General features: G+C 35.9%; 1 protein-coding gene across 1 annotated transcript in view; it reads right to left on the minus strand.

Moving 5' to 3' along the window:
• Nucleotides 1-26,897, minus strand: part of MROH9 (maestro heat like repeat family member 9) — a gene marked incomplete at its 5' end in the record, with an annotated part of 85,827 nt that overhangs the window by 48,049 nt on the left and 10,881 nt on the right. The window contains 4 exons of the mRNA XM_082414523.1: nucleotides 7,952-8,101; nucleotides 11,241-11,382; nucleotides 19,583-19,803; nucleotides 19,991-20,012. Of these exons, the coding sequence (XP_082270649.1) occupies nucleotides 7,952-8,101; nucleotides 11,241-11,382; nucleotides 19,583-19,803; nucleotides 19,991-20,012 (535 nt within the window). The remainder of the gene's footprint in view (nucleotides 1-7,951; nucleotides 8,102-11,240; nucleotides 11,383-19,582; nucleotides 19,804-19,990; nucleotides 20,013-26,897) is intronic.

The raw sequence follows: 26,897 nt of genomic DNA on the forward strand, positions 1-26,897 counted from the left end.
CATTCTGAGGGTTGTCTTTTCATCTTGTTTATGGTTTCCTTTGCTGTGCAAAAGCTTTGAAGTTTCATTAGCTCCCATTTGTTTATTTTTGTTTTTATTTCCATTACACTAGCAGGTGGATCAAAAAAGATCTTGCTGTGATTTATGTCACAGAGTGTTCTTCCTATGTTTTCCTCTAAGAGTTTTATAGTGTCCGGTCTTACATTTAGGTCTCGAATCCATTTTGAGTTTGTTTTTGTGTATGGTGTTAGGGAGTGTTCTAATTTCATTCTTTTACATATAGCTGTCCAGTTTTCCCAACACCACTTATTGAACAGACTGGCTTTTCTCCATTGTATATCCTTCCCTACTTTGTCATAGATTAGTTGATCATAGGTGCGTGGGTTTATCTCTGGGCTTTCTATCTTGTTCCATTGATCTATGTTTCTGTTTTTGTGCCAGTACCATATTGTCTTGTTTACTGTAGCTTTGTAGTATAGTCTGAAGTCAGGGAGTCTGATTCTCCAGCTCCATTTTTTTCCCTCAAGACTGCTTTGGCTATTCGGGGTCTTTTGTGTCTCCATACAAATTTTAAGATTTTTTGTTCTAATTCCGTAAAAAATGCCATTGGTAATTTGATAGGAATTGCATTGAATCTGTAGATTGCTTTGAGGAGTATAGTCATTTTCAGAATATTGATTCTTCCAATCCAAGAATGTGGTATATCTCTCCATCTGTTGGTATCATCTTTAATTTCTTTCATCGGTGTCTTATCGTTTTCTGCATACAGGTCTTTTGTCTCCCTAGGTAGGTTTATTCCTAGGTATTTTATTCTTTTTGTTGCAATGGTAAATGGGAGTGTTTCCTTAATTTCTCTTTCAGATTTTTCATCATTAGTGTATAGGAATGCAAGAGATTTTTGTGCATTAATTTTTTATCTTGCAACTTTGCCAAATTCATTGATTAGCTCTAGTAGTTTTCTGGTGGCAGTTTTAGGATTCTGTATGTATAGTATCATGTCATCTGCAAACAGTGACACTTTTACTTCTTCTTTTCCAATTTGTATTCCTTTTATTTCTTTTTCTTCTCTGATTGCCATGGCTGGGACTTCCAAAACTATGTTGAATAATAGTGGTGACAGTGGACATCTGTGTCTTGTTCCTGATCTTAGAGGAAATGCTTTCAGTTTTTCACCATTGAGAATTATGTTTGCTGTGGGTTTGTCATATGTGGTCTTTATTATGTTGAGGTAGCTTCCCTCTATGCCCACTTTCTGGAGAGTTTTTATCATAAATGGGTATTGAAATTTGTCAAAAGCTTTTTCTGCATCTATTGAGATGATCATATGGTTTTTATTCTTCAATTTGTTAATATGGTGTATCACATTGATTGATTTGTGTATATTGAAGAATCCTTGCATCCCTGGGATAAATCCCACTTGATCATGATGTATGATCCTTTTAATGTGTTGTTGGATTCTGTTTCCTAGTAGTTTGTTGAGGATTTTTGCATCTATACTCATCAGCGATATTGGTCTGTAATTTTCTTTTTTTGTAGTATTTTTGTCTGGTTTTGGTATCAGGGTGATGGTAGTCTCATAGAATGAGTTTGGGAGTGTTCCTTCCTCCACAGTGTTTTGGAAGAGTTTGAGAAGGATGGGTGTTAGGTCTTCTCTAAATGTATGATAGAATTCACCTGTGAAGCCATCTGGTTCTGGACTTTTGTTTGTTGGAAGATTTTTAATCATGGTTTCAATTTCATGACTTGTGATTGGTCTGTTCATATTTTCTATTTCTTCCTGGTTCAGTCTTTGCAGATTGTACCTTTCTAAGAGTTTGTCCCGTTCTTCTAGGTTGTCTATTTTATTGGCATACAGTTGCTTTTAGTAATGTCTTATGGTCCTTTGTATTTCTGTGATGTCTGTTTGTACCTTCTTCTTGTTCATTTCTAATTTTATTGATTTGGACCCTCTGCCGTTTCTTCTTGATGAGTGTGGCTAAAGGTTTATCATTTTTAAAAATGTTTTCAAAGAACAAGCTTTTATTTTCATTTATCTTTTCTGCTGCTTCCTTTGTCTCTATTTCATTTATTTTTGCTCTGAACTTTATGATTTCTTTCCATCTACTAATTTTGGGTTTGGTTTGTTTTTCTTTCTCTAGTTCCTTTAGGTGTAAGGTTAGGTTGTTCATTTGAGATTTTTCTTGTTTTCTGAAGTAAGCTTGTATCGCTATAAACTTCCCTGTTAGAACTCCTTTTGCTGCATCCCATAGATTTTGGATCGTTGTTTTTATTTTTATCTGTCTCTAGGTATTTTTTGATTTCCTCTTTGATTTCTTCAGTGATCCATTGGTTGTTTAGTAGCATACTTTTTAGCCTCCACGTGTTTGTGTTTTATACAGTATTTTCTTATAGTTGATTTCTAATCTCATAGAATTGTGGGTGGAAAAAATGCTTGATATGATTTCAGTTTTCTTAAATTTACTGAGGCTTGCTTTGTGACCCAGCATGTGATCTATCCTGGAGAATATTCCGTGTAAACTTGAAAAGAATGTGTATCCTAGTTCTTTCAGATGGAATGCTCTTTAAATGTCAATTAAGTCCATCTGGTCTAATGAGTCATTTAACACTATTATTGTGTTACTGTTAATTTCTCCTTTTATGTCTGACAATGTTTGCCTTGTATATTGAGGTGCTCCTATGTTGGGGACATAAAAATTTACAATTGTTATTTCTTCTTCTTGGATTGATCCCTTGATCATTATGTAGTGTCCTTCCTTGTCTCTGGTAACAGTCTTTATATTAAAGTCTATTTTGTCTGATATGAGTATTGCTACTCCAGCTCTCTTTTGATTTCCATTTGCATGGAATATCTTTTTCCATCCCCTCACTTTCAGTCTTTATGTGTCTCTAGATCTGAAGTGGGTATCTTGTAGGCAACGTATATATGAGTCTTATTTTTGTATCCATTCAGCCAATCTGCGTCATTTGGTTGGAGCATTTAACCCGTCTACATTTAGGTAATTATTGATATGTATGTTCTTATTGCCATTTTGTTAATTGTTTTGGATTTGTTTTCTGTAGGTCTTTTTTCTTTCCCTTTCCTCTTTTGTTCTCTTCTCTTGTGATTTGATGACTATCCTTAGTGTTGTGTTTGGATTCCTTTTTCTTTTTTGTTTGTATATCCATTATAGATTTTTGGTTTGCAGTTACCATGGGGTTTTGGTATAGTAGTCTCTCTCTATATATATATACACACACATGATTGTTTTACGTTCCTGATATCTTAATTTCAAATGCATTTTAAATATCTTGCATTTGTACTCTCCTCCTCTCATGATTACTGATTTTGAGATCATATTTGTGTGTGGATAATTTCCTACATTTACTGTAAGTTTGCCTTTACTGGTGAGCTACCACTCTCATAATTTTCTTGTTTCTAGTTGTGGCCTTTTCTTTTCCATGTAGAGCTGTTCCTTTAGCACTTATTGTAAAGCTTGTTTGGTGGTGCCGAGTTCTTTTAGCTTTTGCTTGTCTGTAAAGCTTTTGATTTCTCTATTGAATCTGAACAAGAGCCTTGCTGGGTAGGGTATTCTTGGTTGTAGGTTTTTCCATTTCATCACTTTAAATATATCATGCCACCCGCTTCTGACCTGCAGAGTTTCTGCTGACAAATCAGCTGATTCCCTTGTATGTTATTTTTTGCTTTTCCCTTGTTGCTTTTAATGTTTTCTCTGTCTTTAATTTTTGTCCATTTGATTACTATGTGTCTAGGTGTGTTCTTTCTTGAGTTAATCCTTTATGGGATTCTCTGTGCTTCCTGAAATTGGGTGATTGTTTCCTTTCCCATGTAAGGGAAGTTTTCAGCTATTATCTCTTCAAATATTTTCTCAGGCCATTTCTCTCCCTTTTCTATTTCTGGGACCTCTGTAATGTGAATGTTGGTGCCTATGACCTTGTCCCAGAGGTCTCTTAAACTGTCTCCATTTACTTTCATTCTGTGTTCTTTATTCTGTTCTGCAGCAGTGATTTCCACCACTCTGTCTTCCAGCTCACTGATTCATTCTTCTGCCTCATTTATTCTGCTATTAATTCCGTCTAGTGTATTTTTCATTTCAGTTATTGTATTCTTATTTTCTAACTCTCTGATGAAAACTTTCTTGTAATTTCTTGCTCTGTGCATCCATTCTTTTCCCGAATTCTTGGATCATCTTTATGTTCATTACTCTGAACTCTTTCTTGGGTAGATTGCCTATCTCCACTTCACTTAGTTGTTCTTCTGTGGTTTTATCTTGTTCATTTTGTCTGGAATATATTCCTTTGCCATCTCTTTTTTAAAAAAATTTCTATTTGTATTTTATTTATGTAGTAGGTTAGTTATGTTTCTCAACCTTGAAGAAGTGGCCCTCAGTAGGGGATGTCCTTTGTGTCACAGCAATACACTTTCCTCTTATCACCGAATGGCCAGGGACTAGCTGGTCCCAGGGTAGGTTCTGACCTGTGTTTGCACACTCAGTTCTGCAGCCTGTGGGATCATAATTTTCTTCCTTCTGGTGCCTGCCCCCTGGTGGGTGAGGCTGGTTTAGAGGCTTGTGCAGGCTTCCGCATGAGAGGGGCCAGTGCCTGCCTTCTGGTTGGTGGACCTGGGTCTTGGTCCTCTTGTGGGCAGGGCCATGTCAAGGGATGTGTCTATTCGTGGGTATGGGCTCAGGAAGTCTTTAGACAGCATGTTTGCTGATGGGTGTGGCTGTGTTCCCACCTTGTTTGTTGTTTGGCCTGAGGAATCCCAGCACTGGAGCCTACAGGCTGTTGGGTGAGGCCAGGTCTCAGTGCCAAGGACCCAAGCAAGATATATTCCTCCAGCCAGAGTTCACATAGATGAACACTCCCTGATATGTCCACCACCAGCTTTTATGACCCCAGAGAGAGCCACAGCTGCTCCCTGCCTTCCCAGGAGACCCTCCAAGACCAGCAGGTAAGTCTGGCCCAGGCTTCTATGAAATCATTGCTTTTCCCCTGGGTCCCAGTGTGCACAAGAACTTGTGTGTGCCCTCCAAGACTAGAGTCTCTGTTTCCTCCAGTCCTGTGGAGCTCCTGCAATCAAGCTCCACTGGCCTTCAAAGCCAAATACTCATGGGGCTCCACCTCCTGATTCTGGGGAGCCTGCCATGGCGCTCAGAGCTCTCACTCCTGTGGGAGAACCTCTGTGACATGATTATTCTCCAGTTTGTGGGTCACCCACCTGGGTGGTATGGGATTTGGTTATATCACTAGTGTGCCCCTTATACCATCTCATTGTGGTTTCTTCTTTGTGTCTTTGGATGTAGAATATCTTGTTTTAAATAGATCTTTGTTGGAGTATAATTGCTTCACAATACTGTGCTAGTTTCTGTTGCACAAAAAAGCGAATCAGCCACATGCATATCCATGTTCCCATATCCCCTCCCTCTTGAGCCTCCCTCCCTTCCTCCCTATCCCACCCCTCTAGGTCATCACAAAGCACCAAGCCGATTTCCCTGTGCTATGCGGCTGCTTCCCACCAGCCCACTATTTTACATTCAGTAGTGTATATATGTCAATGCTACTCTCACTTCGCCCCAGCTTCGCCCTCCCACCCCATGTCCTCAAGTCCATTTTCTATGTCTACCTCTTTATTCCTGCCTTGCAATATCTTTTTTGTCAATTGTTGTTCAGCAGTTGTGATTTTGGTGTACTTGTGAGAGGAGGTGAACTCGGGTCTTTCTACTCCACCATCTTGTCTCCAATCCCTCTTCATTTTTGAATAAGGAGAGTTTTAGCTAGACCTAGAATTTTTCTCAAACCAATGGTTGTATATTCAACATCAAATTTAATCTACCCAGATCACCTCATTTCTTATTTTGAAAGTACTTCTCAGAGACCATAAGCTGAAAAGTTGTTTGATGTAAATTTACATTCCATTGCAATTGCCTCGTATACAACTGAATTATCTGTGCCCAACCCTCTACTCTAAACAAACAAAATGAAGTGTTTATTATAAAACATTCATCCCACCACATATGCTCCAAGGTAAACATGAAATGGGAGACATAAACCAGTGATCTTCTCCAGAGTTCTCTTAACTATTGGGTTTAGAGCTTTTTCTTCTCATCCTTCTCCTACTACTTTAAATGCAGCATGCCCCTAAAACAAGCCAGCTATGTTACTGTATGCTCAATTGTAGAAATGATGATTTCCTTCAATCCTCAAGGAAAGACGTGCTGTGTTAGATTTATTTAGAAATAGTAAGCCCACAAACTATACTTGCAATTTAGGAGATTTTTCAGGATAATTTTAATGCAATTTTTCATTATAACTGACGTTAGAATCCAACCCTGTTTAAACCAAGAATCCAGTGTATTCAGTAGTTCAATTGTTTGTGGGAGCTGGGGTGGGGATATAAGTTGCTGAACCCCATTTTTGTTCAGTTTATTTCTCCATGTTTAATGATTTCATTGTAGCACAGGATAGTTTTACACATCTAGTTTTCTAATTGGCTTCTCGTCTTCTCCAGGACCTGATATGGTTTTACCTAGCCTCCTTTCCTCACTGCATGAGAGGAGAACTTTTATTTTGTTAAAGAAATGACTGTTGCCCTCCAGCTTTCCCCTTGGTCTGCATGCCTTTTGGAATGCTCCTGTCTGTAGAAGCATGAGAGTTTGTAAGAAGCATTATTTCCCCTTTCCTGCTCTCTGAGTTTGAGTGCAAGCACTCAGTTTATCTACAATCACATAACACTGCTATGTCAGGAGAGGGAACTGGGAGTTCAGCCCTTATGTCTCCATCAGGGCTGGTTTCATGGGCATGTGACCTATGCTTTTGCACAAGATCCCACATTCAGAAGGTCCTTCACTTTGTTTAAACCTCTGCTGTCGTCATATTGAAATTTTTAATAAGTTTTCCTTGAGTTTGTGTTTTGTAAGTGAAGTCCCATGGGACAATGGAGCCTGTGTGTGTGTGTGGCAGTATGAGAGTCAGCTACGGTTCCTGCAGCCTCATTCAGAGGCAGCATTCACAATTCCCTAAGAACACAGAATTCCAGTGGACCCATGATGTGTAGGGGTTCAGTGGGAAATCAAAACAGGTATAAGATAAACATTTATTGATGCCTCAACCACTTAGGCTGAAAATAATGACATAGAAGGAAAGAGAAAGATGTGGCAATCCATAAATTCTTTTCCATTCAATCTTTCCTTATTCATGAACAAAATGAAGATAGTGTTAATAGAATGTGTGAATGACAAGGAGTGAAATAAAGACAATTAAGGTAGTTTTGTGTAGTGTTTACCACTCTTCTGGTAAGAATAAAATACATATGCATGCACGAAAAATGAAATATGAATTGTAGTATTTTGTTAAGTTGTGTGCTCTTATATTTGCAGCTATGATTGGCATTGCACAATAGAAAGATGGATGGCAAAATGCATGGTAATGTTATAAAATTTTAAGGTTTTTTTTTAACTTAGAAAATAACAACACCATGACAAATTGAGAGAGAGAGAGATAGGGAAAATCTTCATATGTTTCTACATCTAATGGTAGTTTTTTTCTATGTTTTGAATAAGAAACCCCACATTTCAGTTTGCACTGGGCCCCACAAATTATGTGGCCAGCCCTACAGCAAGCTGAGGGTTCTTAAAACTTTCCTTAATGGTTACACAGGGGATTTCAATTACAGTTGTACTATTTTATTGTTGTTAATGCATTTTTTTAAAATGTGAAGCAAGTATAGAAAAATGTTACAATTTGGTATGATTGGTGAGTGAATGTTCATTACATTATTTTGAAACTTTTCTGTATGCTTGAAATATTTCACACAAAAGCCTCATTTTATTGAAGTGACATAATGAACAATGGCAAGAAATATATATGGAAAGAAGTAGGCATGTAACAAAGGCAGTAAGAGCCCATTAGAGAATACATTCTGCACTCCCTTGCTCATTGTCAAGTATCTTACCATGGTGACCTTATGGGCATAATATTCCAGAGTCAGTTTCAGTATGGTTGCTGCCTTGGATGCAGTTGTTTGATCAGGTGCAGAGAGTCTCATCAGGAGACTCCACACAAAGTCAGTCAGCAAGCGTGGCAATAAGGTTTGTCCTACACTCTGAAACCAAAAAGGAGAGTCATGATCTCAGGCCTTACTTATATCAAGAGAAGCAAGACAGCTGAACCCAGACATCCTGAGGGAAGCTTCAGGGCCAGGCAGGGCCGTATGATTTTTGTAGGCCCTAGGCACCTTTGCTGCTGTGGGCCTTTTCCTCCATTAAAAAATATTAAAAATTATATTTTACAATTGTGTTGCTATTAAGATGACTGTAATTCAAGTTGAATTATATATATATATTTTTTATCTGATTTTTAAAGCAATTAAAACATTTTCATCTGAATAAGTCAGCTCTGGGGGCAAGCCAGGGAGAAGTGGAAAATCATGGCATTACAATTCAGAGGAACTATAAAATATTGATTTTATCCCATTTCAGCTATTCAAATACTAGAAATTATTGTGAACTTCAGCTTTGGAAATGAATTTGCTCAGATCAGAAACAAGCATGATTTATAGAAGATGAAGGAAAGGATGGGGTAAGAAAGGCAGGGTCATTCAAAGGTGTGGGCTTTTTCTCAGAGAAGTATCAAGAAGTGGGAAGAGAAAAAAAGACCCATATGTCCATGATTGAGGTACAACAACTACAATTCAAACAATCTCTTTTTAAAGTTAGAGGAATATCCATGGGCTATAAAATGTGAAAAAAAATCACAATATTATGGATCTCTCAATTATGAATGAACCACATTTCCTCCTTTTGTACGTGTGTATTCTGGTCAATAGGGAAGGACTGAGTTCTGAGTGAAAGCTGATGACCACCAGGCTCCCTCCTACTGGACAGAGGGGTGAGGGATAGTATTTTTGGAAAGCTATGAAAGATGGATAAAGGAGGGTCACTAAGGCTTGGTGAGGTGAACTGAATATTATAAATAGTTTGCTCTACTTTGAGAAAGCCAGATTTAATTATATAAGATGTTGAATTTAAAAAAATCATTGGAAGAGGAAATATTCTCTTTTGCATATTTGTTTATTCAACAAAATACTTTAGTTTGGTGTCTATTAAAAAGTTGTAGAAGGAGCAATTCCTAGTGAAACTTAGAGATAGTGTTAGAAGTTTCTGGTATGTCAAGGTTGAACAAAGAAGAACAAACCTGACTCCATATTGGATCTATTCCTTTAGCTCTAGCCTTTGTGCTCCATTGCCTGTGCTTAGTCATGCTAGCTTTGCACCTTTGTCTCAAACAGTAAGAGAATGTGGCCTATAGCCCGGAATATACATACTAACCCTTTCTCAATATTCTGTCTCTCAGGCTTGACCTTTAAACGTATAACATGTTTCCATTCATATAGAGATAAAAAGGTGCAGAATAGAAAATAATAGTTGTCTTGTTGGAGGTTTACAGGAACATTGTGACCAGACCTACCTGGACAGCTGCAAGAACAAAGGATTTCAGCACCAATTAGTTTGCAACAACCAGTCACACCTCCCCTCCCCTTTTAATGTAAAAGAAGCCTGAATTCTAACTCGGGTAAGATGGTTCTTTGGGACACTAGTCCACCATCTTCTTGGTCTGCTGGCTTTTCGAATAAAGTCACTATTCCTTGCCCCAACACCTTGTCTTTTGACTTGTTGGTCTATTGTGCAGCGAGCAGTATGAGTTTGGACTCAGTAACAAAGGTATAGATATGACAGTAGAGTACATCAAATGATAGGGGCTCCCTTTATAAAATATGATCTAGCTCTATTGGCTAAACACCTTGATGCTTATCCTCCTATCTGCATCCTTTGGACTTTGTCTTTGGATATGGTCCTCTTGGTTTCCTTACTACAACCTTAGATTCTCTCACTCACTTGTCCCAATCTACCTCTGAAAGTACCTACCTCAGGATTTTCCAGCTACTGCTCTTGCACACAATGCTAGTATTAGACCTGCTTTGATCTCACAATTGAGAACTGAATAACAGGTCATGAACACAGGACCCAGGGCACCCTCCCCCAAACCCAAGGATTTCTAAATCTGATGGACATTAAACTCAGATAAGAGAGGACGCTAAACTGGAAGTGGCGATAGTAAGACCCAAGAACCACTTGGAAGAGACCCTGAGGAAGCTGCCAGTCTTAAGCTAACTAGCCTAATTGTGGGGCTCAGGATTTCAATTCTAGGGCTCTGGAGTGAAGCATGGAAGGATGTAAAAGGATTTTCTAGTAAACCTCTACAGATGCCTGGTTTCTTCACTTAAATAGACAACTTCGTAGTCAACCAGGTTTGTGACTTTTGAGGGGAGGTGGATTATGAATAATGCTTGATTTTGGAAAGATGCATCATCATGAAGATGCATATTTAGGACATCTATGTGGTATTTTTGATTGTATTATTTGAGGTATATTGCTTGCATATCTCCTCAGCCTCCCACAATTCTATCTACCTCAGCCGTGGGAGGGCAAGGCACTGCTTTATGCATGTACCTTTAGGAGGAACCATAAGACCCTCCCAACTCAAGAGATAAGCTAGCCTGAAGAGCCTCCCCAGCAGACTTTGCTGAACTGTTGACTCAATGTGTGTAGCTAGACAGCCATCTGTTGGACAGCACAACTTAGGCACCAGTGACCTCTCAAGCATATGAATAAGCCCATATACTTTGAAGAAGGTGAGGGAATGTATACAGTTATAGAGCCTCATGATTTTCCCCAAGGGTTGGGTCAATGTAAAAATTATTTACTTGGTACTGAGGTTTATCACTTGAACTTTTAAAAAAATTTAAATTTAAGAGGTTTCTAAAATGTAAATCACATTATTTTGATGTTTGCTGAATAAATTATAATAGCATTGAAAAGGTTGTTAATTGTTGACTTCATTAATTTTGCTAGAAAATCAGAAGTTTCCTATCTTTAGTAACTTATTAGCCAAACAATAAGAAGCATAACAACTAGGAAACACCTATCTCATTTGCATTCTGTAAGGATTAGGTAAAATAATATAAATTGCTATATTCTAGAATAATAGGCATAATTCTTATTAATAGAGATGAAAATCAGGAAGCCAAATGCTCTACTCTATCATTTACTCTTTGCTTTACTGAATTTAAATAAAACAGAAAAAAATCTATTAAAAATATAAATTTTGTTGAAATAAGTTGCCACTAAAAGTAATAATACACATGAAACAAAAGCCATAGGATAAAGTGGTGGCTAAGTTACCTGAGCAATTTTACTTTTGTCTCTTTGCAAGATCTTGGGTAGAAATTCTATATCAGAGGGAGAAGGCAGGAGGCAATGACTTCCAGGCTTATCATACTTGGTACTTTTATTTTTTGCAATATCCGCTGTATTAAGGAAAAGAGTTTAGGGTTTTTATTTGATCACTGGTTCCTCTATAACATTGCTATTTCTAATTTCCTCTTCCTGCCCAATTCTGGAAGTCTAAAGTTTCTGAATGTTTAACTCTCTGCTAACAGTTTAGTCACATAAAATATTATGACTACATTGACCCAGAGTTTAAAAAGTGTTTAAGAGAGGCCTGTGAAATATGAATAAAGGACATAGATAATTTTAATAAGTTGACCAAATATCAAGTACATTTAGGCCATCAAACGCATTGTTCAGTGCAATGGAAGAGCTACTGCTAAGTTGACGTGTCTATTGGTAAAAGAGCAGACTTGGAGGCATTTTGCAAAGAGCTGGGGGAGTGGTACAGCAAGAAAGAGAAAAGCCCTCAACATAAGCTTCAGGTGCAGATGTCTTTTGTTCTAGAGAAGGTAGGTTTTAAATGACTTTGCTTGTTTGCTAACAGCTTTGTAGATATATAACCAATATGCAACATATTTAAAGTGTCTAATTTGGTAAGTTATTATATATGTATGTGCCCGTAAACATCACTGTAATAAAAAAAGATTTATTCCCTCCAAAAGTTTCCTCATGTCCTTTTGTAATTGATCAAACCTGCTCCCAGATCCTACTCCCTGATTCAAAGGCAGGCACTGATCTGCATTCTGTCAAGTTTGTATTTTCCAGTTTTATATATGTGGAACCATTTAGTATATACTCTTTTGTTGTTTGGAATCTTTCATTCAGCAAAATTATTTGCAATCCATCCATGTTTTTTCTTGTATCAATAGTCCTAGTGATGGATACTATTCCGTTGTACATATATACCATCATCTGCTTATTCATTCACCTTTTGGTGGGCATTTGGGTTGTTTCCAGTTTTTGGCTATTACAAATAAAGGTGCTATTACAAATAAAGGTGCTATCAACATTCACGTACAAGTCTTTGAATGGATATTTGCTTTCATTTCTCTTAGGTAAACACTAAGCTGTGGAATGACTGGATCGTATGGTAGATGTGTGTTTGACTTTTTAGGATACTGCCAAATTATTTTCCAAAGCTGTTGCATCACTTCACATTCCCTCTAGCAATGTATGAGAGTTCCAGTTGCTTCACACCTTTAATAATGCATTGTATGGTCAGTCTTTTCAATTTTAGACATTTTAACTGGAGTGCAGTGGTATCTCATTGCAGTTTTAATTTACCTTTCTTTTATGACTGTATATTGATCATCCTTTGATGTGCATCTTTGCCATCTGTGCTTCTTTAGTGAAATGACTGTTCAAATCTACTATTATTATTTTAATTTGGTTGCTTGCTTTTTCTTTTTCTTTTTTTTTTTTTTTTTACTGAGTTTTGAGTGTTCCTTTAAAATTCTGAATACAATTCTTCTATCAGATATGTAATTTGCAAATATTTTCTCACCGTCTGTGGCTTATCTCTTAAGTGTCTTTCAAAGGGCAGAGGTACTTAATTTATCTTTTTTTTTTTTTTTTCATTTATGGGTCACGCTTTTGGGGTTATATTTAAGAAATCTTTGCCTAATCCAAGGTACAAAGATTCTTTCTAGTTTCATAGTTTTAGGTTTTACATGTAGTCCTATGATCCATTTTGAATTAGCTTTTATGCATTTATGAGATATCTATCAAAGTTCTTTTTTTGCATATAAATCACCAATTTTTCCAACAATGTCTATTGAAGTTTATCCCTTCTCCACTGAATTGCCTTTGAACCTTTGTCAAAAATCATTTGACCATACATGTGTGGATCTATTTCTGGACTCTTTATTCTATTCTATCCAAAACAATGTTGAACAGAAGTAATGACAGTGCACATCCTTGTCTTTTTCCTGGTCTTTTGGAGAAATCATTCAGTATTTCACCATTAAGTATGATGTTAGGTGTAGATTTTTCATAGATGTACTTTAGCAGGTAGAGGAAGTTTCCTTTCTATTCCTAATTTTCTGAGAGTTTTTATTAGGAATGGATGTTGAATTTTGTCAAGTACTTTTTCTGTATCTATTGAAATAATCATATGGTTATTTTTTTCATCTGTTGATGTGGTATGTTACATTGGTTGATTTTCAAAAAGTTAAATTGACATTGCACTTCTGGATAAATTCCACATGGCCATGGTATATTATTCTTTTTATTTAGTGTACTATTTGACTTGCTAAGCTTGATTAATTTTTTTCATCAGTGTTCTTGAGGGACATTGGTCTGTAGTTTTTTGTTTTTATTTTTCTTGTAATGTCTTTGTGTGATTTTAGTGTCAGAATAATGCCAGCCTCATAGAATGAGTTGGCAAGTATTCCCTCATCCTCCCATTTCTGGAAGAATTTGTATAGAATTAGTATAATTTCTTTCTTAAATGTTTGATAGATCGTTTCAGTCTGGAGTTTTCCCTGTGGATCTGGACTTTTCTTTGCAGAAGCTTTTAAACTACAAACTCAACTTTTTTGCTAGATATAGAATATTCAGATTATCGATTTCTTCTTGAGTGAACTTTGGTAATTTGTGTCTTTCAATAAATTTTGTCTGTTTAAGTTGTCAAATTTATTGGCCTAAAGTTTTTCATAATGTCATTTTTTATTCTGTTAATACCCATAGAATCTTTAGTGACATTATTTCTCTCATTCCTTATATTGGTAATTTGTGTCTCTTATTTCTCCCCTGATCTTCTCAGAGAATTTGCTTTTGGCTTCATTGCTTTCTCTTAATGTTTTTCTGCTTTCTAGTTTTATTGGTTTTTATTCTGGTCTTTATTATTTCCTCTCATCTTCTTACTTCTGCTTTTATTTGCTCTTCTTTCTCTACTTTCTTAAGGCAGAAGCTAAGGTCATTGATTTAAGAACTTTTCTCTATTCTAATGTAGGCATATGGTGCTAAGAATTTCCCCTCTGGGATCTTGTTTAGCTGTATTCCATAAATTTTGAAATTTTATATTTTCATTTTCATTTAGTTCAAAATGCTTTAAATTTCCCTTCTTATTTCTTTTTTTTGACACATTTATTATTTAGAAACAGGTTATCTAGTTTCCAAATATTTTGAATTTTCAGATATCTTTCTTTCTTTTAAAATTTAAAAATTTATCTCCAGAGTTTCCATTTCTTAAAAAGTTGATAAAAGTTTAACTTGAATAAATCTTTTCCCCACTTCTATTTATTTATTTACTTTTAACTTGTTTAAAATCTAAAAAATTTTTATTTTACACTGGCATATAGTTGATTAACAATGTTTTGTTAGTTTCATGTGTACAGCAAAGTGATTCAATTATACATATACATGTATCTATTCTTTTTCAAGTTCTTTTCCCATTTAGTTTATTACAGAATATTGAGCAGAGTTCCCTGTGCTATGCAGTAGGTCCTTGTTGACTATTTTAAATATAGCAATGTGTATATGTCAATCCCAAACTCCCAATCTATCCTTCCTCCCCACCCTTCCCCACTGGTAACCATAAGTTCATAACCTCTAAGTCTGTGAATCCGTTTCTGTTTTGTAAATAAGTTCATTTGTGTATCATTTTTTTCTTAGATTCTGCATACAAGTGATATCATATGATATTTGTCTTTCTCTGTCTTACTTCACTTAGTATGACAATTTCTATGTCCATCCATGTTGCTGCAAATGGCATTATTTCATTCTTTTTAATGGATGAGTAATATTCCATTGTATATATGTACCACATCTTCTTTATCCATTCATCTGTTGATGGACATTTAGGTTGCTTCCATGTCTTGGCTATTATAAACAGCACTGCAATGAACATTGGGGTGCATGTATCCTTTCAAATCCTGGTTTTCTCCAGATACGTGCCCAGGAGTGGGATTGCTGGATCATATGGTAGCTCTGTTTTTAGTTTTTTAAGGAACCTCCGTATTGTTCTCCACAGTGGCTGTACCAATCTACATTCCCAGCAACAGTGTAGGAGGGTTCCCTATTCTTCACACTCTCTCCAATGTTTATTGTTTGTAGATTTTTTGATGATGGCCATTCTGACTGGTGTGAGGTGATATCTCATTGTAGTTTTGATTTCCATTTCTCTAATAATTAGCAATGTTGAGTATCTTTTCATATGCCTGTTGGCCATCTGTATGGTCTTTTGCCTATTTTTTGATTGGGTTGTTTGTTTTCTTTGATATTGAGCTGCATGAGCTGTTTATAAATTTTGAGATTAATCCCTTGTCATTCGCATTGTTTGCAAATATTTTCTCCCATTCTGTAGGTTGTCTTTTTGTTTTGTTTATGGTTTCCTTTGCTGTACAAAAGCTTTTAAGTTTAATTAGGTCCCATTTGTTTATTTTTGTTTTTATTTCTATTACTCTAGGAGGCAGATTGTAAAAGATATTGCTGCGATTTATGTCAAAGGGTGTTCTGCCTATGTTTTCCTCTAAGATTTTTATAGTATCTGGTCTTACATTTAGGTCTTTAATCCATTTTGAGTTTATTTTTCTGTATGGTGTTAATTCTGTGTTTGATTTCTAATTTAACTCTGTTTTGGTCATATTTTGTATGACTTAACTACCTGTTGATTTCTTGAGGATTGTCTTATGGTCTATAATATGGTTTATTTTGGTAAATTTTCTGTTTTTTTTCTTGAACAGAATGTTTATTTTTCCATTTTTGGTAGAGTGTTCTATAAATGTCAATGAGGTCTAGCTGGTTCAGGTCTGTATCCTTATTGATTTTTTGTGTAATAGGTTATTGAAAAAGTGGTATTGAATTCTCTGATTGTAATTGTAGATTTATTTCTCATAGTAGTCCTATCAGCTTTTGTTTAATGTATTTTGATTATTTTAATATGTTTCATTTTCAAGTACATAAGTGTTTTGGATTATGTCTTCTTAATTAATTGACCCCTTTATCATTATGAAAGTACCCTCTTTTTCCCTGGAAGCATTCTTTGCTCTGAAATGTGTGTATTTTTTGATATTAATATAGTCATTTCAGTTTTCTTTTGACTAGTGTTAGCATGTTATATCATTTTCCAACTTTTAACTTGTATTCTATTTGTATCTTTACATCTAGGGTAGATTTCTCATAGGCAACATATAGTTGAGTCTTGCTCTTTGTCCAGTGTGATAATCTTTGCCTTTTCATTGGAGGTATTTAGAGCATTTATATTTATTATGAGTGGATTTAAGTCTTCATTTTACTTTTTGTTTTCCATATTTCCATCTGTTTTTCTTTCTATTTTTCTTCTTTTTTGGTCTTTTTTTGATTAAGTATTTTTTATGATTCTATTGTATCTCCATTTTGGCTTATTATATATAACTCTTTGTTATATTAGCTAAGTAGTTCCTTTAGGATTTATATTATACATCTTTAACTTATCACAGTTTACTTTGAAGTGATATTTTATGAATTTATGGATAAGAACCTCATATTTCACCCTCTTTCAAGCCTCTGTGATATTGTTGTCACATATTTAGCTTTTACATTGTTGTTGTTTGTTTGTTTGTTTGCTTGCTTTAAATAGTTGATTCTCATTTAAAGAGATTTAAAATGTAGGGAAGAAAATTTTAATATTTACCTTCATAGTTGCAATCCAGTGCTCCTTATTCCTTTATGTAGACCTAGATTTTCATCTGACATCATTTTTTTCTTGAATAATTTCATTAAATATTTTTCATACTTCAGATATGCTAGTGATAAATTCTACCAGCTCTTGTATATCTAAAAAGTCTTTATTTCACTTTTGCTTTTGAAAGAGCACCACTTTTGCTGGTTAAAGAATTCTAGATTGACAGCTTTTTCTTTCAGTACATTATGAGGTTACTTCATTGCCTATGGCTTGCATTGTCTCATGAGAAATTTGCTATAATCCTTACCTTACCTTTACTCTGAATGAAATGTTGCCCCCTCCCAGCCCCAGCTCCTTTTAAGATTACACTCTTGAACATGAAAAGATTCTCAGCATCACTAATTATTAGAGAAATGCAAGTCAAAACAACAATAAGATATCACCTCATACCTGTCAGAATGGCTATCATGAAAATGTCTACAAATAACAAATGTTGGAGAGAGTATGGAGAAAAGGAAACCTTTGTACAGGGTTGGTGGGAATGTAAATTGGTGCATCCACTATGGAAAACACTATGGAGGTTCCTCAAAAAACTAAAAATAAAACTACCATATGATCCAGCAATTCCACTCCTGAGTATATATCCAGTAAAGTAAAATGAAGAAAAAATGAAAACACTAATTTGAAAAAGTACATGCATTCCTATGTTTATAGCAGCACTATTTACAATAGCCAAGATATGGAAGCAACCCAAGTGCCCATAAACAGATGAATGTATAAAGAAGATGTGATATATCTTCTATCTATCTATCATCTATCTATCTATATAGATATATAAAACTCATCCATAAAAAAGAATGAAATTCTGCCATTTGCAGCAACATGGATGGACCTAGAGAATATTATGCTTAATGAAATAAGTCAGACAGACAGAGAAAGACAAATACCATATGCTATCACTTATATGTGGAATCTAAAAAATAAAAAATGCAAATGAATGTATATGCAAAATGGAAACAAACTCACAGATATAGAAAACAAACTAATGGTTGCCAAAGTGGAGAAGGAAGAGGGGATGGACAAATTAGGCATATGCGATTAAGAGATACAAACTACTATGTATAAAAGAGATAAGCAACAAGGAAATATTAATAGCACAAGGAATTATAACCATTATCTTATAATAACTTTTAATGGAGTAAAATCTGTATAAATACTGAATCATTATACTGTACACCTATTATAAATGTATATTGTGTATATTGTAAATCAACTATACCTCAATAAAAAAGATTATACCGTTAATCCCTGCCAGAGTATTTTTCAGCTCAGATATTGTAGTTTTCATCTCCTGAGGTTCAATTTGGGTCTTTTAGAGACTTTTCTTTGTCTCTCATTAGCATGTTCATCTTTTTCTCTAACTCCTTAAATAAATGGAATATGTTATAATAATTGTTTTAATGACTCTCCTAATTCTATCATCTGTGTTATTTCTGGATCAGTTTTTATTCATTTTACTTTTTATTGTGGGTTGTATTTTGTTTCTTTGCATACCTGGTAATTTTTTGTTGCATGTCAGACATTGTTAATTTTAACTTGTCCAAACTGTTCATTTTAACTTGTTAAGTGATGGAATTTTTGTATTCCTAGAAGTAAGCTTGAGCTTTTTCTGATAAAGTATTTGGAGATCAGTTGATAATTTTAGGTCTTGTTTTTAACTTTTGTTAAGTGGCACTAAAATAATTCAGGGATAATTTTTTCCTCTTGATGAGACAAAATCTCTTTGTACTCTGCTTCATTACTTATGAATTATGAAGTTTTAAATTCTAGCTTATAGGCATGGGCACCATTTCCAGTCTTTCGGGATTTGGTGGATCCTTTAACCATTTTGGGTGTTACCCCCACCATCCCCCCCACAAGCCTCAGGTAGTTTCCTCACATGTGTGCTCTGATCCTTACATAGCGAAATAGTTAAAGGGCTCTCTGCACATCTCTGGAGCTCTCTTTGTGCACTCCTTTCTGGCGCTTTGCCCTGTGAACTCTAGCTATCTTGATCTATCTGGATTCCCAATTCTGTCTCTTCAACTTGGTGAGACTCTTGGGTTACTCCTTTCTGGGCTGCAGCCTAGAAACTTACTCTAGGTTGTAAACTCAGTCAATTGTAGACTCTGCTTTATTTGTTCATTTGTTCCCATCTCATTAGGAATCATTGTCCTTTGTTATCTGATGTCCAATGACTTGAGAACAATTAGTATATATAATCTTTAAATAGTTCTTTATTATGGGACAGTAAATCTATTCTCTGTTAAAGTATTTGGAAATAGTTTGATACCATAAGGTCTTGCTCTTTTGCTTTATTAGGCAGACCAGAGCAGCATTTATTTAGGTCTTGGGCTAATTTTTCCCCACCATTGAAGCAAGAATCTGAGTATTCTATTTGATACTCCATTACAGAGAAAAAGTATGCCTCTTTTTAAAAAGTCCCATTGGTAATTTTTCTTCCTCTCTCTTCCCTGCCTCCATCCAGCATTCCTGTCCCCACCATTAACACCCAACACTAATCTAAGTATAGTATGTTATAGACATTGAAGGACCAACTATAACACTTTAAAAATAATTCTAAAAAAGATTTTAAAATACATTTTAAAAAGTGAAGCTATAGATCTTGGGGCAGGATTTTGAAATCTACAGACATAGAGCCCCCTTGGGACCCACAAGTATAATAATTAGGAACAGATTATTAGTAACCCTTAGAAAAGATGAATCTTTCTTACCATTCTGACACTTTGCAATGCAGAGGAGGTGATACATTCCCAAGGATGCTTGTTGTGTGATTGCGGGATCAGCATGGGAACACAAAAGAGACAGTTCTGCTGCCAGGACACCCAAACATGGAACATCAACACTTGTCTAGTGAAAAAACAAAGTAGAAAAATGTATTTGCTATGCATGGTCAACATTAAATGTTTGTGTCTGATATATATATCAGACTACGGTTAGAGTTGAGCTTCAGAGTTCACAAAATCTGTATTAAAATCCTCACTCTGTTACTGAGCCTCAATTTTCTCATCTATGAAATGCATGTAACAAATGTTACCTTGTAACAGTTATTGTGGGAACTAAGGGGGTAACATTTATGACAAAAAAGAATGTTCCTAGCAAAGTGCTTGGCAATAATAGAGACTCAACTAATGTTAGTTTCTAGTCTATATTTTAGGTAGCTATTTGTAGATATCAAATTCTTAGGATACTGGAGTGGGGGAGTCAATATCCAAAAGCTTTCATGCTTCCTTTTCCATGTATGAAACACTTTAGATGACTCTGTAAGTCACTGGAGAACACTTCAGATGACTCTGTAAGTCACTGAAGAAAACTTTTCTTCCTAGAATTGCTCTGATTCTTCCCAGGGAAATTAATTTTTTAAAAAACTCAAAACATTTGCTTCTGCTATCAAACCTACTGCCAAAACATTTATATATTCCCCCCCTACACGCACACAACTTCCTTGACACATAGGTTTCTCAAATATTTAGGTTTTTACCTTGACTGATTTGTTTAGCCAGATCAAATGCAAACAGAGAGAGGAGTAGACACATAAAAGAAGAAAGGAGAGATGGAAGAGATATTTTGCTTTTGTGAAGGTATGAGAATTATTACCAATTTTCTTTAAACAAAAATGACTCTTCCCACATGTAGGTTTGCTAAACTAGTAGGCCTGCAGAATCTTCTTATCTCTAAGACAAATTATTACTTTTCCTGGATAGATGCTTTGGTGGTCAAAGTTAGAGTTCAAGTCAACCTTCCAGGGAGATCCCAAGACCTGTTTCTCTTTCTTTGTGTTACTCCTATATACCCTTATCCTTGCCTCTCTTTTTGCTTGACCCACTCACGTCTGTCTGTCTGTCTGCCTGTCTCAGTCTTACACACACAAACACACACACACACACAGAATCATTCCTGAAGAAGAATGTGAGGTGACCTAGGTCATGGGCCAAGGATATGACCGAATTAGGATGTGGGAGTGATGGTCTTAGTAGAAGAAAGGAAGATAATCTGCTTCTGTGGATGTCTTCCTTGGATTCTTTCTGCCTATAATTCTTTGTAAGGGTACCTGCGGCTCCCCCTATTTTAGGAGTCCTATGACTTAGAAGAATCTAGAAGCAGACAGTAGGGGTTGCTATTTATTCTAGGCCCTAGGAAGAAGTGTTTTATTTTCCCCTGCCTATTCTCTTCTTTTGGTTTGCATTCCAAATTTCTTTTTCTATCAAATGGCAAGATTTTAAGAACCACCTTTGCATTATGGGTTTAAAAAAAAGGGGAAGTTGTTCTGTTTCTCTGTTGGGCACGATGGAGGAGTATGAGTATGTGTCTGGTATTTTTGCCACAAGCTTCTCTGCCATAGACATCTTTGCCACGAGCATTTTTGCTGCAAACCCTTTTAATACATGACTAATTGTCTGTAAGGCAATTTTGCTGTGAAAGATAAAATAACTAGTAGACTGTTTGGTTTGACACTTTGGTTTCAATTGATTGAAATGAGTTAGACTTTCTTTCAGTTAGCCATTTTATTGATGGTTTATTGAGCTGAGAGATGACAATGATTTGCCCCAAGAGTTGGTTTCTTATTTTGAAGCACACTACATTGGAGGAGAAAGAAGCTAAGGGTCTCAGAGGTGCAGAGTTGAACCTACATTTCCCATAGAACTTTGGAACATCTATGAACAGACATGTGGCAAGATGCCAAGAACAAAAAACAGTACAGAGGTTTTTATAACGCAATACAAAGCTCAGTTACAAATACGCATCCTGGTATTTGGAATGAAGGATGAAATGAAGGAAGAAATTTTAGCAAAAAAAGAAAAACTATCATGCTGAATGAGGAGATGAATCAAAAACAAAAAACATATTATGAATGAAAGACTTCAAAGACAAGTGCTTAAGTACAACCCACAAAATAAAACCAGTTATTTGGCAGAATTGCCACGAATTTACACACAATTTAAATGTATTTAAATTGTATGTAAATATTTAAATTGTATTTCTCAAGAAAGCCTTTTTAATTTTGTTATTAATTTTTCATGTTTCATTATGACCTTTATAATGTCCCCCTTTTATTTTTCGTTATTTTATCTTTTATGAAAAAATTGCCTTACGGCCAATTAGTTATGCTACAAAGATGTCTATCGCAAAGACCCTTATAGCGAAAGTACCTAGAACCAGGGGAGTACTTCTCACAGCTTAGCTCACTGAACCTGGGGACCGTTTACAGAGGATTGGCCTTAAAGTTTTATTGTGTTATAGCTTTTGCCTTGAGCGTTCTCTCTGATTATCCCTTCTTATGAACTTGTGGATGTGTAACTCTTAGCAGGTGTCTTTGTAAAGGAAGCTGCTAATGATGCCAGATAGGGTCTGTCTAGATGTGTGTCTCTAACAGAGTAGGTGTGGCCATGTCTAGATTGCATAGCATGTTTGAGGAAGAGGGGAGACCTGACCTAGGACAGGCCAAGAGAGGAATAAAGCTGTGTGAACCATGGGGCACACTGATTATGCCCTGCACAGTCCCTTCAGAAGTGTGCCAACCACAGTCACACCCCCTCAAACACAAGACTTTGGGAACATTTAATACAGTATAGTCCTGCTTTTTTAGAAAATCTATCTAAAGTGCTGAAAGAAGGAGAGCTAAGACCTGGATACAAGTAGCTTCTCTGTATTTGTTCCTAAGTCTAAGAGCTCCTGCTTAGTTTTCTGGCCCTTTCTTACTGGATTCCTTCTTCTGTGTAGATCTGGCCTCTCCAGTTCCTTATCTTAACAATTATGACAGTTTTAGGTACTAAATTCCAGAGGCAACCACTTCTAAGTTTTTTAGCTGCTTCTTTTGGAAGTCAACTGTACATCTCTAAACAATGGACTTCTACTTCAGTTCTAATATCACTTTGGGACATTGCCTATCTATTCCTGCTGTGATGAATCAGTGCATAGACCATACTCATTTTTAGTTATATTTCCTTTTGGCATAAAAATATGTCCTCTCTACTCCTTTTGAGACTAAATTCTCATCTGTACTCAGAATTATCTATTTTTGATAATCATTTTTGTTCTCTTTATTTACCTGGGACTATCTCTTGTATTTGGAGGGTTTTCTCAAATGTCTGGCAAATTCTTGGTTGTCTAGTCATATTTAAGAATGTGATGCCACTGGTAGGATTTTGTATGTGAGCAAGGCTTATCAACTGGTGGGCTTGGCTTTAGAGTAGTTGGGTGGGAAGGCTGGTCATGCTGAAGTGTATCTAAACAACAGAATCAAGATGATTGTCTCAGGGAATTTACAATTGTTTTGAGAAAAATGTCCTCAAATTTTACCTACCAATGGACTCATGTCCCTGTGGAATATAGAGTGTGTGTGTAAATGGGGACGGGAGGCACTATAGATCCTTCTGTATAAACTTCCTATGAGTCTTTTCAGTGCATGTGTATGTCTTCAGCTTTCCTTTGCCGCCCACTCTTCATCATTACTTGGGCTTCCATAGCTCCAGACTCTTCAGGGTTCCATAGGGAAACTCCCTCCCTTTTCAGCTGTCCTGCATTCTAATGTTCACATGCCCCTGCCTTTCAGATTCCCCTGCCAGACTTTATCAGTTACCATCTTCTGTCTATTCTGTCATGCAGAAGTTTGCTGACATCACTAGCCCACTGAGAACCCGTTACTAATTCTCTTTGTTGCAATGGCAACATTTAACAAATTTTATTACTATCATTTTGTGGAGGAGGAGGAGATAGACATGTGGACAATCTGTTAGCTTTGACTGAAAATCTTCCACCTGTCTTTTAAATGCTGATGTGCCAAAGGAACAAACCTAGGAAAAATCTGTTAATGAGATAATATGACATGTTTAGCTCACACTTCTTCACCCGTTTGGAAATTAACAGTTTAATTGAAAGGACAAATATTCTTTGAGTGTAGCAGTTTCTTCACCCTGATGGGCACACAGGTCATGTAAGAGGAATACCATTTTAAATTCTGGTAGAATACAAATGAAAGTATTGTTCAATAGGACAAGGGCCTCTGAGAGTCTGAAAGACGTAGGCTAGGGTAATTTATGAAGAAAACAGTTTTTATCCAGTGAATGGCCAGAACCTGAGAACAGAATAGGTAGCTACATTTAGTTAAAGAATGGCAGAACAAATCTTCATTTATTATTTACAGTGTGTCAGATATAGAGATACACAGACCTTGCCTGTGGGCAGTTTAGCTTTTAATTTATTAATAATATTTTTGGTTGCTTTATGTATTTGTTCCCCCATCTCCATTAATTTCACTGACTTAATTATCTTCAGAAGATAATTGTCTTATCTTTAGAAGATAATTATCTTAATTATCTTATTTTAAAGAGAAAGTTAACTTAGTAAAGGTTTATGCTTCCATGACTGTGATAAGCTGGTTGAGGCTAGCTTAGTTCCCACCTTCTGGAAAATGCTGGTGTGCTTCCACCTGGTGGCATTGAGCAAACATTGCAGAACAGAGGAATACGTTACCACTTGATAGCTTAGGAACCCTCAACAATTTATGAGAGCCTTCTGCTGCACATATGAATTTACACATTTATTGTTCCACAGTTGAAGGGTGGGCTATGTGCTGGGGAGAATGAACTTTACAACTGTAATTGAAAGAGAGTAGAGGTAATAGCAGAAGATGAAACCCCCAAGTGTCATACCTGCTACCTGAATGGAACTCACTAGAAGATATATATATATTTATACACACATATAGTATATATCTAGTATATAAATATACACTAGATATATAAATAGAAAGTATATATGTGTACTGAAGTGCAATGAGAAGCATGTGAATAGTCTCCATCAAATACTTGCTGAATATATAAAGCATGTTAGGAACTATACAGAAACAGACTGGAGTGTTGAACTACACTTAATCTCAAGCCTCACTTGCAAAATTTTGTGTCCATTTGAATGGACATTCCAAACCATCTCAGAAATAGAGGGAGACTGACTTCCCAGGCCAAAGAATCAGAATATTTAAAACAAGCCACTCGGTCTCTCTTTTGGACACTGAGATGGGGAATTAGCACGATGCAAAGAACATCATGGACTGTATTTTCCCATGTAAGTAAATTGTATTATGTTCCAAAGCTTATTTTATTTATTTATTTTTTGGCTTTTTCTCACTTTCTTTTTTAAAATTTTTATTGGAGTATAGTTGCTTTACAATATTGTGTTAGTTTATACTGTACAGCAAAGTGAATCAGCTATATGTATACATTTATCCCCTCTTTTTTGGATTTCCTTCTCATTTAGGTCACCACAGAACATTGAGTAGAGTTCCCTGTGCTATGTAGTAGGTTCTCATTAGTTATGTATTTTATACATAGTATCAATAGTGTATATATGTCAATCCCAATCTCCCAATTCATCCCACCCCCCTTTCCCCTTTGGAATCCATACATTTGTTCTCTACGTCTCTGTCTCTATTTCTGCTTTGTAAATAAGATTTTTTTTCAGATTCCACATATACACGTTAATATATGATATTTGTTTTTCTCTTTCTGACTTACTTCACTCTGTATGACAGTCTCTAGGTCCATCCATGTCTCTACAAATGACACAAATTCAATCCTTTTTATGGCTGAGTAACATTCCATTGTATATATGTACCACATCTTCTTTATCCATTCCTCCGTTGATGGACATTTAGGTTGCTTCCATGACCTGGCTATTGTAAATAGTGCTGCAATGAACACTGGGGTGCATGTGTCTTTTTGAATTATGGTTTTCTCTGGGTAAATGCCCAGTATTGGGATTGCTGGATCATATGGTGGTTCTATTTTTAGTTTTTTAAGGAATCTCCATACTGTTCTCCATAGTGGCTGTATCAATTTACATTCCCACCAGCAGTGCATGAGGGTTCTCTTTTCTCCACACCCTCTCCAGCATTTACTGTTTGTAGATTTTTTGGTCATGGCCATTGTAACCTGTGTGAGGTGATACCTCATTGTAGTTCTGATCTGCATTTTTCTAATGATTAGTGATGTTGAGCGTCTTTTCATGTGTTTGTTGGCCATCTGTACGTCTTCTTTGGAGAAATGTCTATTTAGGTCTTCTGCCCATTTTTTGATTGGGTTTTTGGGTTTTTTTTGATATTGAACTGCATGAGCTGTTTGTATATTTTGGAGATTAATCCTTTGTCAGTTGCTTCATTGGCAAATATTTTCTCCCATTCTGTGGGTTGTCTTCTAATCTTGTTTATGGTTTCCTTTGCTGTGCAAAAGCTTTTAGGTTTAATTAGGTCCCATTTGTTTATTTTGGTTTTTATTCTCATTACTCTGGGAGGTGGGTCAAAAAAGATCTTGCTGCGATTTATGTCATAGAGTGTTCTGCCTATGTTTTCCTCTAAGAGTTTTATAGTGTCTTGCTTTACATTTAGGTCTTTAATCAATTTTGAGTTTATTTTTGTGTATGGTGTTAGGGAGTGTTCTAATTTCATTCTTTTACATGTGGCTGTCCAGTTTTCCCAGAACCACTTATTGAAGAGGATATCTTTGCTCCATTGTATATTCTGGCCTCCTTTGTCATAGATTAGGTGACCATAAGTGCATGGGTTTGTCTCCCAAAGTTTATTTTAAATAAAATAATAAAAATTCAGCTATGTTATAAGGCTGATCTAGGCTTTTCATCTCAATATGTCTAGAGACTGTACAAGTATTTGAAATGGATACATGAAGATAGTGTCACAAATGCATGTTTCTGACCCCCTTCATACTGAACTCCTGAACTGATTTAAGCAATCAGATATGCAATTAGTAGAGTATGTTTAAAAATCACAGTGAAGGGTGAGTTATGGAACAGAGACTGAAAACACAGTATCCATAAGAGAGAAAAATGTTCAGAGATAGTCTGAGGCTTCTTAGAAGGCAGGCAATAGTGTTATTCAAAATATACCTCAGTAAATATTGGCAATTATGAGATACCTATTTGTTCTCCATCTG

The sequence above is a fragment of the Balaenoptera physalus genome (genome assembly GCF_965194825.1).
Source record: "Balaenoptera physalus genome assembly, chromosome: 1".
In the NCBI taxonomy this organism is placed as follows: Eukaryota; Metazoa; Chordata; class Mammalia; order Artiodactyla; family Balaenopteridae; genus Balaenoptera; species Balaenoptera physalus.